This window comes from Procambarus clarkii, chromosome 64, assembly GCF_040958095.1.
Source record: "Procambarus clarkii isolate CNS0578487 chromosome 64, FALCON_Pclarkii_2.0, whole genome shotgun sequence".
Lineage (NCBI taxonomy): Eukaryota > Metazoa > Arthropoda > Malacostraca > Decapoda > Cambaridae > Procambarus > Procambarus clarkii.
The window spans coordinates 6,379,693-6,396,697 of NC_091213.1; the positions used below are offsets into that span (position 1 = coordinate 6,379,693).

A 17,005-nucleotide genomic window follows, 5' to 3' on the forward strand; every position below is an offset into this window, starting at 1 on the left:
AGGCTGTTTATAACAATAACAACAGTTGATTGGCAAGTTTTCATGCTTGTAAACTGTTTAATAAATGTAACCTAAGCCGTCAAAGGTTGAGGAAACATGTACACGTTCGTAAGGTGTTGCGTATGGTTGTTGAAGCCGTCGATCGACTTGTGAATCGACTTGAGAATGGTCCAGGACGGACCGAAACGTCGTCGTCCCTTCACCTTCTAGTGTGTGGTCTGGTCAACATACTTCAGCCACGTTATTGTGACTCCTCGCCTGCAGATTTAGAACTTTTAATCGGTCCCAATAATCAAGATGACTTGTAGAGTTGATTCTTGCGGTATAGGATCTTTGTACGCTGCTCTCTAGGTCAGCAATTTCTCCGGCTCTGAATTTGGCTGTTAGAGTGCAACAGTGTTCCTCCCTAGAGAGCACTAGTGTCTTGAAAAATATTATCATTGGTATGGCACTCTTTGTTTGGAAGGTCATTGTTATCCAACCTCTCATTTTTCTTGCAGTCGTGACAGCTACTTTATGGTGTTCTGTAGAAGTAAGATCTTCTGACATTACTCCTAGATCCTTTACATTGCTTTCTCGTTCTATAGTGTGATTGGTTCTGTTTTATATATGCTTTCAGTTTTAAAATAATATTTTTTTCCATAGCGCAGGAGCTGGAACTTATTTACATTAAACATCATATTATTATCTGTGGCCCTTTGAAAGACCCGATTTACATCAGATTGGAGGTTTGTCGTGTCCTCTATATTGTCTACTCGCAGGAAGTTCCTCGTGTCATCCGCAGATAATGATACAGTGCTGTAGTTTGTATCCTTGTTTGTGTCTGATATGTGGATGAGAAAAAGTACTGGAGCATGTCGAATACCTTGGGGGACTGAACTTTTCCCAGTAGGTGATCTGGATCTGACTGTGTTGACTATTACACTCTGCGTTCTGTTCGTTACGAAGTTGAAGATCCATCTCCCTACTTTGTCAGCCATTCCTTCAGCAAGCATTTTGTGTGTAATAACACCATCTTGGTTATCTTGAGATGATTTCGGGGCTTTTTAGTGTCCCCGCGGCCCGGTCCTCGACCAGGCCTCCACCCCCAGGAAGCAGCCCGTGACAGCTGACTAACACCCAGGTACCTATTTTACTGCTAGGTAACAGGGGCATAGGGTGAAAGAAACTCTGCCCATTGTTTCTCGCCGGCGCCTGGGATCTAACCCGTGATCACATGTGTCGAATGCTTTTGCAAAGTCTGTGTGTATTACATCTGTGTTCTGGCTGTCTTCCATGGCACCTAAAGCCATGTTATAGTGACATGGCCTTAGGCCTACAGGTGTTTTGCACCAGGCCTACAGGTATTTTGTACCAAGCCTACAGGTGTTTTGTACCAGGCCTACAGGTATTTTGTACCAGGCCTACAGGTGTTTTGTACCAGGCCTACACGTGTTTTGTACCAAGCCTACACGTGTTTTGTACCAAGCCTACAGGTGTTTTGTACCAAGCCTACAGGTGTTTTGTACCAGGCCTACACGTGTTTTGTACCTAGCCTACACGTGTTTTGTACCAAGCCTACAGGTGTTTTGTACCAGGCCTACAGGTGTTTTGTACCAAGCCTACAGGTGTTTTGTACCAGGCCTACATGTGTTTTGTACCAAGCCTACAGGTGTTTTGTACCAGGCCTACAGGTGTTTTGTACCAGGCCTACAGGTGTTTTGTACCAAGCCTACAGGTGTTTTGTACCAGGCCTACAGGTGTTTTGTACCAGGCCTACAGGTGTTTTGTACCAAGCCTACAGGTGTTTTGTACCAGACCTACAGTTGTTTTGTACCAGGCCTACAGGTGTTTTGTACCAGGCCTACACGTGTTTTGTACCAGGCCTACACGTGTTTTGTACCAAGCCTACACGTGTTTTGTACCAGGCCTACAGGTGTGTTGTACCAGGCCTACAGGTGTTTTGTACCAAGCCTACAGGTGTTTTGTACCAAGCCTACAGGTGTGTTGTACCATGCCTACAGGTGTTTTGTACCAAGCCTACAGGTGTTTTGTACCAAGCCTACAGGTGTTTTGTACCAAGCCTACAGGTGTTTTGTACCAAGCCTACAGGTGTTTTGTAAAATGCCTACAGGTGTGTTGTACCAGGCCTACAGGTGTTTTGTACTAAGCCTACAGGTGTTTTGTACCAGGCCTACAGGTGTTTTGTACCAGACCTACAGGTGTTTTGTACCAGGCCAACAACACCTGAGAGCGACGGCTACAATTGGTTGTACTAAACATGCCCCATGTTGTGAACAATAGACTACCACAAGAGGGCTCCACCACACCACACTACCACACCGATGCTACCATAGGCCTACCTCACAACCCTCCAAACACACACCGGAACTACGACGTTGGTACAACGTTCGAACAAGTTTTAACACCACCTAACCAGTTATAACAACCAATATACCATGTTGTAACAACGTTCTAATACGTCATAAACACGTTAAGCCAAGATGTAACAACTTTATTACAAGTTGTAACAAGCGGAAAATAGACACAGTTACGGTTTGTGTTTCCAGGGAACCCACCCATACGGCCTACTTCCTAGGCCTACACCGAGCAGAGAGGCAGGTGTACCTGTGCCTTACCTTGACCCCCTCTCTAGTGGCAAACACCACACGTTGCCTACCTGTCTTAATCACCTGCAGGTCCCAGGTGATCACGGTGATCATGTCCTTACCTGTAAAGACAACAGAGACATATTTAACATACGAAACATCTACATCTCGCCTGTCACAGTAAATAACACTTGTAATATATTATGTATGTAGTGTGTGTAGTATATTATATTATATATAATATACTACACACGTATATTATATATAATATATAATATATTACCAAGCATTTATGTAACTGAAGACTCCACACCCCATTAGTGACTCGAACCCAGATAGCCAGGGGCACTATGCAACTGGCGTACCTGGTACCTTAACCACTTGACCAGCCGTGACCGTACAAAAGACGATGGTAGCCGAGGCTCTTTTCCCCCACCGTCCCGACGGCACTTGGCGGCGAGCTTGGGCACAGTTACTTCATCAAATCACCTCATTTTGTGGGGCCACGTGAGCAACACAAGTGTGAACAAGCCTGAATGGTTCCCAAGCATAATTGGGGGAAATAGTCTCGGCTACCATCGTCTTTTGTACAGTCACGGTTGGTCAAGTGGTTAAGGTACCCTAGAGCCCTAGGGTAAACCTCAGAGTAGCTTCACGTGCCCAAGGGTAAACCCCAGAACAGCTTCAGGGAGCGGGTCGGCCGAGCGGACAGCACGCTGGACTTGTGATCCTGTGGTCCTGGGTTCGATCCCAGGCGCCGGCGAGAAACATTGGGCAAAGTTTCTTTCACCCTATGCCCCTGTTACCTAGCAGTAAAATAGGTACCTGGGTGTTAGTCAGCTGTCACGGGCTGCTTCCTGGGGGCGGAGGCCTGGTCGAGGACCGGGCCGCGGGGACACTAAAAAGCCCCGAAATCATCTCAAGATAACCTCAAGATAACCCTAGGGTAAACCTCAGAGTAGCTTCACGTGCCCTCTTGAGGTTATCTTGAGGTTATCTTGAGGTTATCTTGAGATGATTTCGGGGCTTTACTGTCCCCGCGGCCCGGTCCTCGACCAGGCCTCCACCCCCAGGAAGCAGCCCGTGACAGCTGACTAACACCCAGGTACCTATTTTACTGCTAGGTAACAGGGGCATAGGGTGAAAGAAACTCTGCCCATTGCTTCTCGCCGGCGCCCGGGATCGAACCCAGGACCACAGGATCACAAGCCCAGCGTGCTGTCCGCTCGGCCGACCGTATCCCCAAAGATTGACGCTTTCATTCCCAAACATTGTTATATTGTGGGGGGAAAAATAGACTTTGCAATGACTGCAATTCGTGCAATGCCACGAATTTGCATATGGCGGCCCCACTCAACAATGGCTGTCGAGAGGAAGATTAATTAGAAGAGCAGCGGACCCCGCAATTCGAGTGAGGGGGTCATCAGTGGGTACTGTTTCTCTGTCAGATGGGCACTTGGGCATCGTCCATTGGGTCATTAGTATCTTTTCAGTGGGCCATGGGTAACTCTTCAGTGGGCCATGGGTAACTCTTCAGTGGGCCATGAGTATCTTTTCAGTGGGCCATTAGTATCTTTCCACTGGGTCATGAGTATCTTTTCATCAACTCACAGGAGGACACTTAACAAATGTAGAGATTGTAGAGGGAGAGGGGGAGGACCTGCTGCATGGGTAACAGCTTCTCCCCCATATCAACCTACCGTGGCTTTGCGCCCTGGTGAGACCACTTCAGACCGACAACCAGAGCGCAACTCCATAGTCTCCTGAGACTGATGGACGACTACTATTACTACTGCTCACAGTAGGCCGGTCTCACTACACAGTCATACAGCTACGGTGATGATCTGAACAGGTGAACATACACAACTATAGTGTATAGCTTGGGCGTGGACACTGTAGATTGGCGGTGCTCACTCAATCACCACATATATAGTTAGAGAAGCCAGATGTTACAGATGTGGTGCCGGATGTCTTACACTCAAGGGTACGTCCTATCTTACACACGAGTGACAACACAATAGAGTTCAGGCGGGTAGAGGCATTAGGTTCAGATGGCAGAATGATGTCACGAGGTGATATCTGGAGCGAACACAATGACCCGGGGTGAGCCAGGTTGTTGAACTACCCGCATTGCCATAGTGCCGGCTTGTGTGGGTGAGGCCCATGGCATCCTCTGAATAATGGCAGCACGGCTACGTCGCCATCTATGGCAGTGTGGAGAGCTTTTACACTGAGAGACCTGCCAAGACAATCCTTTCAGTGAACTTTACCTGTTAATTTAGTGCACTGATGACTTAATACCTGTTTGATACCTGGTTGATGGGGTTCTGGGAGTTCTTCTACTCCCCAAGCCCGGCCTGAGGCCAGGCTGACTTAGATGAAATAATTATCTTGAGATGATTTCGGGGCTTTAGTGTCCTTGCGGCCCGGTCCTCAACCAGGCCTCCACCCCCAGGAAGCAACCCGTGACAGCTGACTAACACCCAGGTACCTATTTACTGCTAGGTAACAGGGGCATCAGGGTTGAAAGAAACTCTGCCCATTGTTTCTCGCTGGCGCCCGGGATCGAACCCGGAACTACAGGATTACGCGTCCAGTGTGCTGTCCGCTCAGCCGCCGGCTTTTACTTTGATAGTCTGTTAGTTCTGAGGTGATCAGAACTAACGGGAGCGGACAGCACACTGGACTTGTGATCCTGTGGTCCCGGGTTCGATCCCAGGCGCCGGCGAGAAACAATGGGCAGAGTTTCTTTCACCCTATGCCCCTGTTACCTAGCAGTAAAATAGGTACCTGGGTGTTAGTCAGCTGTCACGGGCTACATCCTGGGGTTGGAGGCCTGGTCGAGGACCGGGCCGCGGGGACACTAAAAGCCCCGAAATCATCTCAAGATAACCTCAAGATAAGATCATGTGGTTTTGTCTACTAGTTTTAGTCACACTAATGTCTAATTACCACAATGTCTCTGTACTAACTTATCTTGAGAGGTTATCTTGAGATGATTTCGGGGCTTTAGTGTCCCCGCGGCCCGGTCCTCGACCAGGCCTCCACCCCCAGGAAGCAGTCCGTGACAGCTGACTAACACCCAGGTACCTATTTACTGCTAGGTAACAGGGGCATTCAGAGTGAAAGAAACTTTGCCCATTTGTTTCTGCCTCGTGCGGGAATCGAACCCGCGCCACAGAACTAAGAGTCCTGCGCGCTATCCACCAGGCTACGAGACCATGTCAGAAAACAGATCTCGAACCCTTTATGTAGAACAGACGTAAATATACATATTATATGTATACAATACATACTGGTAATGTATGATAGTTATAGTTACAACACCACAATAACCTTCCGTAGTTACAAAAAATATACTAAAAGAAAAATGCTCTCTTGAGGTGGCAAACTGCTGACCTTTGTTTCACGAGACGAGAATGATTAATTCACCCTAATTAATCCTGGACTAATTAATCCTGGACTAATTAATCCTGGACTAATTAATCCTGTACTAATTAATCCTTTGTGGTGCCATTGGCCTGCTGGAAATGTGGGCTTTCCACAGAGACCCAACACGCCCCACCTCAGTCCATTATTACAGATTATAGGTCCGGGCACTGCGATTATAGGTCCGTGCCCTGCGATTATAGGTCCGGGCACTGCGATTATAGGTCCGTGGAAGACGATTATAGGTCAGTTCACTGTGATTATAGGTCCGTGCACTGCGATTATAGGTCCGTGCACTGCGATTATAGGTCCGTGCTCTGCGATTATAGGTCAGTGGAAGACGATTATAGGTCAGTGGAAGACGATTATAGGTCCGTGCTCTGCGATTATAGGTCAGTGGAAGACGATTATAGGTCAGTGGAAGACGATTATAGGTCCGTGGAAGACGATTATAGGTCAGTGCACTGTGATTATAGGTCCGTGCACTGCTATTACAGGTCCGGGCACTGCGATTATAGGTCCGTGCTCTGCGATTATAGGTCCGTGCTCTGCGATTATAGGTCCGTGCACTGCTATTACAGGTCCGTGCACTGCTATTACAGGTCCGGGCACTGCTATTACAGGTCCGGGCACTGCTATTACAGGTCCGTGCACTGCTATTACAGGTCCGTGCACTGCTATTACAGGTCCGGGCACTGCTATTACAGGTCCGGGCACTGCTATTACAGGTCCGTGCACTGCTATTACAGGTCCGTGCACTGCTATTACAGGTCCGTGCACTGCTATTACAGGTCCGGGCACTGCTATTACAGGTCCGTGCACTGCTATTACAGGTCCGGGCACTGCTATTACAGGTCCGGGCACTGCTATTACAGGTCCGGGCACTGCTATTACAGGTCCGTGCACTGCTATTACAGGTCCGGGCACTGCTATTACAGGTCCGTGCACTGCTATTACAGGTCCGGGCACTGCTATTACAGGTCCGGGCACTGCTATTACAGGTCCGTGCACTGCTATTACAGGTCCGGGCACTGCTATTACAGGTCCGTGCACTGCTATTACAGGTCCGGGCACTGCTATTACAGGTCCGGGCACTGCTATTACAGGTCCGGGCACTGCTATTACAGGTCCGTGCACTGCTATTACAGGTCCGGGCACTGCTATTACAGGTCCGGGCACTGCTATTACAGGTCCGTGCACTATTACAGGTCCGTGCACTGCTATTACAGGTCCGGGCACTGCGATTATAGGTCCGTGCTCTGCGATTATAGGTCCGTGCACTGCTATTACAGGTCCGGGCACTGCGATTATACGTCCGGGCACTGCTATTACAGGTCCGGGCACTGCGATTATACGTCCGGGCACTGTGATTACAGGTCCGGGCACTGTGATTATAGGTCCGTGCACTGTGATGAAGTGCACTCGTGCACTCCCAAGTTGATTTCCTTCCCCTCATGCACTCAATTTACACAACTTAGTCAGCTGAGAAAATCCACACTTTCACGTATATTAAAAGTCCCCAAAATTTTGAGTGAACATTTCACTCCAAAATGTATACCTTCGTTCATAACTATTACAGGAGATGTTTACATCAGAGAAGGTTGTAAACAACTTGACTGTAGTAAGTGGGTTGTTTTATATTGCCACGTGGAACTATTCTCTCAGAGGAAAGGTAGTTACTGAGTGGGGGAGATGGAGGGGGATAGGGGGGGTTGGGGGGGTTGGGGGGGCATGGAGGATAGGGGGGTTGGGGGGGCATGGAGGATAGGGGGGTTGGGGGGGCATGGAGGATAGGGGGGTTGGGGGGGCATGGAGGATAGGGGGGTTGGGGGGGCATGGAGGATAGGGGGTTGGGGGGGGCATGGAGGATAGGGGGGTTGGGGGGGCATGGAGGATAGGGGGGTTGGGGGGGCATGGAGGAAAGGGGGGTACATCTTGAGAGGATAAATGGAATAGGTAGTTAGGGAGATAAGGATGAGTCTTGGCGTGGACCAAGAGGGAAGGACCAGAGGACCGGTGGACCAAGAAGGACCAGAGAACCGGTGGACCATGAAGGAAGGAACAGAGGACCAGTGGACCATCAAGGGAGGACCAGAGAACCGGCGGACCACGCCGCAAGTCACTGTAGACCCACAGACGTGATGGCCAGGTGAACAGTGAACGTTTTGTTCCATCAGTGGGTTTAATGGCCTTGAGACGCGACCCTGGAGGCTGCTGACGCCCTACGCGGCGTCCCCTTGTCTGTGTCATGTATCAGGCCGTGTGTCATCACACATGACACTGTGCAAGGTGTGTGTCAAGACTGTGTCGTGTATCAGGCCGTGTGTCATCACACATGACACTGTGCAAGGTGTGTGTCAAGACTGTGTCGTGTATCAGGCCGTGTGTCATCACACATGACACTGTGCAAGGTGTGTGTCAAGACTGTGTCATGTATCAGGCCGTGTGTCATCACACATGACACTGTGCAAGGTGTGTGTCAAGACTGTGTCGTGTATCAGGCCGTGTGTCATCACACATGACACTGTGCAAGGTGTGTGTCAAGACTGTGTCATGTATCAGGCCGTGTGTCATCACACATGACACTGTGCAAGGTGTGTGTCAAGACTGTGTCCTGTATCAGGCCGTGTGTCATCACACATGACACTGTGCAAGGTGTGTGTCAAGACTGTGTCATGTATCAGGCCGTGTGTCATCACACATGACACTGTGCAAGGTGTGTGTCAAGACTGTGTCGTGTATCAGGCCGTGTGTCATCACACATGACACTGTGCAAGGTGTGTGTCAAGACTGTGTCATGTATCAGACCGTGTGTCATCACACATGACACTGTGCAAGGTGTGTGTCAAGACTGTGTCATGTATCAGGCCGTGTGTCATCACACATGACACTGTGCAAGGTGTGTGTCAAGACTGTGTCATGCGGGTCAAGTCCCTCGAGCGTCGTCCTCATCATGTGGTGGAGCTGGCCCACAACAGTGGGCAAGACAGCTGGCCCACAACAGTGGGCATGACAGCTGGCCCACAACAGTGGGCATGACAGCTGGCCCACAACAGGGGGTATGACAGCTGGCCCACAACAGGGGGCATGACAGCTGTCCCACAACAGTGGGCATGACAGCTGGCCCACAACAGTGGGCATGACAGCTGGCCCACAACAGGGGGTATGACAGCTGGCCCACAACAGGGGGCATGACAGCTGGCCCACAACAGGGGGTATGACAGCTGGCCCACAACAGGGGGCATGACTACTGGCCCACAACAGGGGGCATGACAGCTGGCCCACAACAGTGGACTCATTTACTAAACCTCTGTCATTTAAGGTAAGCTGTTAGACAATTTGCTTATCACGCAGCGAAGATTAATCTTATCAGTGATCACTCCTGTGTTACCATTGTGGTAGAGAATGATGAGGCAGCAGTCTCTCTCAAACTCAGCAGTCAGAAGCACAAGTTATAAATCAGTATACCAGGATTCAGCCAGCACTTACGCGCCCACTTACGACACCTGTGCATCTTTTCTCGATCATAGCGGCTTAATTTGCATTTATTAAACAGCTTTTACGAGCTGCGGAGAGTTACGAGGTTGTCTAGTTTGAGAACGACCTCGGAGCGTTTCCGAGCTCCTAAAGTATTGAAATTGATACTAAGACGTCATGGAAGATGTACAGGCTTCGTGAGGTGAGTGGGAAAGGCGTGATGAGCCGTGGCAGTGACCAACCTCAACACCAGAGGCGTTAACCTCCCCATCCCCCCCGCCGCCGCCGCCGGGAACAAAAGACACACGAGCGGCGGGAGACAACAATGGCCGCCCCCCCCCCCCACACATGCCCAAGCTGTTCTGACTCCACCACTAAACCTCTTTTGCTCCATCACAACCTCTCTCTCTCTCATCATTTTATTATATTATATATATTATATTATATTATATATATATATATATATATATATATATATATATATATATATATATATATATATATATATATATATATATATATGTCGTACCTAGTAGCCAGAACGCACTTTTTGGCCAACAATGCAAGGCCCGATTTGCCTAATAAGCCAAGTTTTCCTGAATTATTATATTTTCTCTGATTTTTTTCTTATGAAATGATAAAGCTACCAATTTCATTATGTATGAGGTCAATTTTTTATTATTGGAGTTAAAATTAACGTAGATATATGACCGAACCTAACCAACCCTACCTAACCTAACCTATCTTTATAGGTTAGGTTCGGTTAGGTAGCCGAAAAAGTTAGGTTAGGTTAGGTAGGTTAGGTAGTTGAAAAACGATTAATTCATGAAAACTTGGCTTATTAGGCAAATCGGGCCCTGCATAGTAGGCTGAGAAGTGCGTTCTGGCTACTAGGTACGACATATATATATATATATATATATATATATATATATATATATATATATATATATATATATATATATATATATATATATATATATATATATAGCAGACTTTCTTGTAAACTTATGTTGTTGAATATGACCGAAAAGGTAAGATTAATAATTCTAACACGAATCTTCTCAATATTTCTTATGTTTTTCTTCAATGTCGGTGGTAATAAAAATAAAAATTCTCCGAAATTCATTTTTTTAATTGGTTGACGCCTGAACGCGTTTCGTAATTCGTATTACATTTTCAAAGGCTTAATTTACACACAAATTCTTCGTTCTTATACTCTATTGGATGAGGTGACATGGTACAAAAGTTTTAGGTGAGGTGACAAACACAAGACAGAACACGAAACAATGGGTATAAATTGGATAAGTGAACATCAGAATGGAAGTAACTGCAGAAGGCCTATTGGCCCATACTTCCTCTTGCTGCTTCCATATTGGTTCGGGGTCTTGAAGTAGGTAGAATATAGTTGTGCATTAATTGGCTGTTGATTGCTGGTGTTGACTTTTTGATGTGTAGTGCCTCGCTGATGTCAAGCCGCCTGCTATCGCCGTACCTATCGATGATTTCTGTGTTGTTTTTAACAAACAACACAAATCATCAATAGGTATCATGATAGAAATCATCGATAGGTAATCATCTCCCGAGGCCTCGTAGCACCTGCCTGGCCGTTGTATTTCCAACCTGTCCTCTTAAAAATAACGTCGCTTTTGGCCGTTTACCAGTATGGCTGAAAGTGGACGTAATTTGAAAATGGAAAAAAAAAATTAATTTGGGATTTTTTTTTCAACAACAGTAAGTTAAGGGTCCTCTGGAAGGTTGGGCTGGAAATTCTCATAAAGTTTCAAATTTGTATGAAAAATGTTACTTGAAAGTTTCCTCTCCTAACCTTTCCGAGTAAGCCGGACGACTCGAACAGAAAACGGGACAGTACGTCACTTTTGTGAGTCGATTTCATTCCAAATTACGTCCACTTTTGGCCATAGTGCCGCGCATACGAGCCAAAAACGACGTTATTTTGAAGAGGACGGGTTGGTGCTACTGAAAAAATCTTTGAACAAATTGCTTAATTTCCATTCCAAACTTGTATTGTACATGTTCCAGCCCGTGAATGCCTTGCATGCACCTCTCAATCCTCCATTCAACTGAACCTGGAGTAGGATCTAAGAGTTCTACTCCCCAAGCCCGGCCCGAGGCCAGGCTTGACTTGTGGTAACTTGGTCCAACAGGCTGTTGCTTGGAGCGGCCCGCAGGCCCACATATCCACTACAATCAGTCCGTCAGCCGCCAGTAAGAAACAAAAACCAGAACGATAACTATTAGATCTGACGGACGATTGGGCTTTGTCCTCATTGTCTTTCTTCGCTGGCAAGACTTGACAGGTCTCCCCTCAGGCAATATCTGCAGCGCAAGGGAAAGGTCAGGCGTCAATTCCTTCCAGTGTTCCAGACCGCTCCTCCTGTTCCAGGCGTCTCGCAGACCATTCCTCCTGTTCCAGGCGTCTCCCAGACCGTTCCAGGCGTCTCCCAGACCATTCCTCCTGTTCCAGGCGTCTCCCAGACCGTTCCTCCTGTTCCAGGCGTCTCCCAGACCATTCCTCCTGTTCCAGGCGTCTCCCAGACCGTTCCTCCTGTTCCAGGCGTCTCCCAGACCGTTCCTCCTGTTCCAGGCGTCTCCCAGACCGTTCCTCCTGTTCCAGGCGTCTCCCAGACCGTTCCAGGCGTCTCCCAGACCGTTCCAGGCGTCTCCCAGACCGTTCCTCCTGTTCCAGGCGTCTCCCAGACCGTTCCTCCTGTTCCAGGCATTTCCCAGACCGTTCCTCCTGTTCCAGGCGTCTCCCAGACCGTTCCTCCTGTTCCAGGCGTCTCCCAGACCGTTCCTCCTGTTCCAGGCGTCTCCCAGACCGTTCCTCCTGTTCCAGGCGTCTCCCAGACCGTTCCTCCTGTTCCAGGCGTCTCCCAGACCGTTCCTCCTGTTCCAGGCGTCTCCCAGACCGTTCCTCCTGTTCCAGGCGTCTCCCAGACCGTTCCTCCTGTTCCAGGCGTCTCCCAGACCGTTCCTCCTGTTCCAGGCGTCTCCCAGACCGTTCCTCCTGTTACAGGCGTCTCCCAGACCGTTCCTCCTGTTCCAGGCGTCTCCCAGACCGTTCCAGGCGTCTCCCAGACCGTTCCAGGCGTCCCAGGTGGTGACAGGAAGAGCAAGACAGAGCTGATGACAGGAAGAGCAAGACAGAGCTAGTGACAGGCAGGACAAGACAGGTGGTGACACGAAGAGCAAGACAGAGCTAGTGACAGGCAGGACAAGACAGGTGATGACAGGCAGGACAAGACAGGTGGTGACAGGAAGACAGATGATGACGCACATTAAAGCAGGAAGTAAGAGAGTTGCCGAACAATGGACAATCACTCAAGAAACATAACAATTACTGAAGAGAATGTCTGGTACTAACCCCCTAGGTACCTGGCTAACCTGTTCTCAGGCTGGAGTTTACCTGGAGAGGGTCTCGCGAGTTTTTCTACTCCCCTGAGCCCGGCCCGAGGCCAGGCTTGACTTGTGATGACTTGGTCCAACAGGCTGTTGCTTGGAGCGGCCCGCAGGCCCACATATCCACCACAGCCTGGTTGGTCCGGCACTTCTTGCAAGAACTTATCTAAGTGCCTCTTGAATACATCCACCTTTGTTCCGGCAATATTTCTAATGCTTCCTGGGAGGGTGTTGAACAACTGTGGACCTCTGATGTTCAGTGTTCTCTGATTGTGCCTATGGCACCTCTGCTCCTCACTGGTGCAGGCGATTACTCTGGAGTTAATCCCTCTAAACCACTACGTTATTAGTGCTGTTATCTGCTCCCTATCCATGGTTATCTTACCTGAAAGTTAAGATTGGTTCAGGTAACATTTGGTTAAGATTACCTTATTAGGTTAAGGTAACATTTGGGCATGTTAACCTCAGACTTGTAAACGTGTCTAGTGACAATCACTTTACCCTGATGACAGCCTCGTATCTTGAGGTTATCTTGAGATGATTTCGGGGCTTAGCGTCCCCGCGGCCCGGTCCTCGACCAGGCCTCCACCCCCAGGAAGCAGCCCGTAGCAGCTGTCTAACTCCCAGGTACCTCTATTTACTGCTAGGTAACAGGGGCATCAGGGTGAAAGAAACATTTTGCCCATTTGTCTCCGCCTCCACCGGGGATCGAACCCGGAACCTCAGGACTACGAATCCGAAGCGCTGTCCACCCAGCTGTCAGGCGCCCGTCAGGCATATATATATATATATATATATATATATATATATATATATATATATATATATATATATATATATATATATATATATATATATTTCGGTTCAATGATACACTGTCGAGTCACCACAGTGGGTAATGATGCCCACAGTGGGTAATGATGCCCACCCTGGGGCATGGAACCCACAATAGGTCATAGAGCTGTTACAGGAAGACATCAGAGCCGTAATCATTTAAGCATTAGGCTCCTGCAATTTCCAATAAGATCATCAGAGATTGCGCTACATAGGTGCCGGTCGGCCGAGCGGACAGCACGCTGGACTTGTGATCCTGTGGTCCTGGGTTCGATCCCGGGCGCCGGCGAGAAACAATGGGCAGAGTTTCTTTCACCCTATGCCCCTGTTACCTAGCAGTAAAATAGGTACCTGGGTGTTAGTCAGCTGTTACGGGTTGCTTCCTGGGGGTGGAGGCCTGGTCGAGGACCGGGCCGCGGGGACACTAAAGCCCCGAAATCATCTCAAGATAACCTCACGAGAATATATACATTCTTGAAGTAACGTGGAACCTTATTGATAATCAATGTGCGTGTCTGGGTTGTGTGGTGGATAATATACAAAAAGGTGTGAGAAGATCACCACATCTGTGGCGAGAGTAGCATTACAATGTTCACATTTGTATGCGTTATATATATATATATATATATATATATATATATATATATATATATATATATATATATATATATATATATATATATATTTTTTATTTTTATTTTTTTTTTGAGATATATACAAGAGTTGTTACATTCTTGTACAGCCACTAGTACGCGTAGCGTTTCGGGCAAGTCCTTAATCCTATGGTCCCTGGAATACGATTCCCTGCCGCGAAGAATCGTTTTTTCATCCAAGTACACATTTTACTGTTGCGTTAAACAGAGGCTACAGTTAAGGAATTGCGCCCAGTAAATCCTCCCCGGCCAGGATACGAACCCATGACATAGCGCTCGCGGAACGCCAGGCGAGTGTCTTACCACTACACCACGGAGACTGCAAATATGCAGGGAGCATCTTAACATTCTGTAAATACTCTTTCTATGACATGCACATTTACCTGAGTGGCTTGGGAGATGTTTGTGGAACTTTTAAGGCTACCTGGTTGATGGGGTTCTGGGAGTTCTTGTACTGCCCAAGCCCAAGCCCTCAACCCGTTCTCGCACTTGCTTATAGTCAATATTTAGCTTATTAATAAGTGCATATGTGACATACTAATTTATTGTAAATATTTGAGTTTACCTTGAAAAGTTTTATAGAAAACGCCGACTTACCCTAACCTTCTTAGTATGTTAAGATAAGCATCTTATTGCTTCATAATTACAATTATTACTTAACTTATACCTATATTGATATTACAGTTTTATAAAAATAATAAAACAAAACTAAAATATTTACATAAATTGTAAAGTAACTCAGCATATTGTCAAATTTTGTATAAAATCTCTATTGTTTAATAAAACTGAAAAAGAAATTCCTAATATTAAAACTGTAGAAGTGCGAATCGTACGGAAGAATTTGTACGTTGAAAACAAAATATAACTTGGAATATACCACATATATACTTATTAATATGCCAAATATTGATTATAAGCAATAAGTCATATATGTACTGTCTTGTGCGAGAGCGGGTTGCAGCCCTTGTACTCCCCAAGTTGATCCGGCACTTCTTCAAGGGAAAACTAGATTGTGTTTCTCTTGAAGATGTCCACGGTTGTTCCGGCAATATTTCTTATACTCGCTGGATGTTAACAGCCACATCAAAAGTCCACGGAACAACCGTGGACCTCTGATGTTTACCGCTGAGCTCGGCAATATGATTAAAATTATTAAATGATGTTTACTTAATGAAAAGGTGTAATTAAAATGTATATAATACTGCAGCTTGACGACTATATCTGTGAAACTTGTCAAGAACCGGCTGGCGAAGAATGATGTCAGGTATTTGAACAAATCTACAAGGGCCGTGATGAGGGTTCGAACTTACGCCCGGAATGATCCCAAATTTGATATCTCACGCTATTGTGATTTCTGTGTGTATGTCAGGTATGTGATGGCTCTTAAATGTGACCTTGGGCATGCTCCCATACTTGAAGTTATTGAGTCAAGTTGGCTCTCGTGTTTATTTGATGTTAAATATATGTGACTTGTGGGAGTGTTGTAGTGGGACTACAATGTTGACGAGTGAGGTCTCTTGGGCCGGGTGTAGAGAAGATTGCCAGTAGCCTGAGAGAGGTGATATAAGATCTGAATTCTGAACATAAGATCTGAACATAATTCTGAATATAAGATCTAAACATAAGACCTGAACATAAGATCTGAACATAAGATCTGAACATAATTCTGAATATAAGATCTAAACATAAGACCTGAACATAAGATCTGAACATAAGATCTGAATATAAGATCTAAACATAAGACCTGAACATAAGATCTGAACATAATTCTGAATATAAGATCTAAACATAAGACCTGAACATAAGATCTGAACATAAGATCTGAACATAATTCTGAATATAAGATCTAAACATAAGACCTGAACATAAGATCTGAACATAAGATCTGAATATAAGATCTAAACATAAGACCTGAACATAAGATCTGAACATAATTCTGAATATAAGATCTAAACATAAGACCTGAACATAAGATCTGAACATAATTCTGAATATAAGATCTAAACATAAGATCTGAATTAAATAACGTCCCTCACTTGGCACAACTCTGTAGCTTGCTACTATTTGTTGACACTTCTATTACCTTGACAAAATGGCAAGCGCTATGGCTTGGGTTCGAATCTTGACCGGGCGCCAGTCCTTAACTGCAGCCTCTGTTTACCCAGCAGTGAATGGGTACCTGGTTGTTAAACGATTTGGCGGGTCGTATTCCAGGGAAAATAGGATTAAGGACTTGCCCGAAACGCTACGCGTACTAGTGGCTGTACAAGAATGTAATGTGCAAGTACGCCAGTTTTAAGTGCCGGAAACCAGTCAGAGCAAAGGGGTCAAATTCGTTGTAAACAACCCCTATGCGTTTATTGATTTTTCTATGCAATTTGGCACTGGTAGAACAGGTTGTGCATGTGCAGTATTTAAAGAGAATGAAATGATCACGTCTATCTTATCTTGAGATTATCTTGAGATGATTTCGGGGCTTTTTTAGTGTCCCCGCGGCCCGATCCTCGACCAGACCTTCACCCCCAGGAAGCAGCCCGTGACAGCTGACTAACACCCAGGTACCTATTTTACTGCTAGGTAACAGGGGCATAGGGTGAAAGA

The 17,005-nt window shown here is 46.7% G+C and overlaps 2 protein-coding genes across 5 annotated transcripts in view; both read right to left on the minus strand.

Moving 5' to 3' along the window:
• Positions 1-17,005, minus strand: part of LOC123768916 (Ankyrin repeat-rich membrane spanning) — an 866,672-nt gene that overhangs the window by 407,311 nt on the left and 442,356 nt on the right. The window lies entirely within an intron of this gene.
• On the minus strand, positions 6,474-7,585 carry LOC123769047 (protein SON-like). Its single transcript, XM_045760001.1, has 2 exons — positions 7,576-7,585; positions 6,474-7,255 (listed from the first exon to the last, which is right to left on the minus strand). Exons 1-2 carry the CDS (start codon positions 7,583-7,585, stop codon positions 6,474-6,476), a joined length of 792 nt encoding a protein of 263 aa, XP_045615957.1.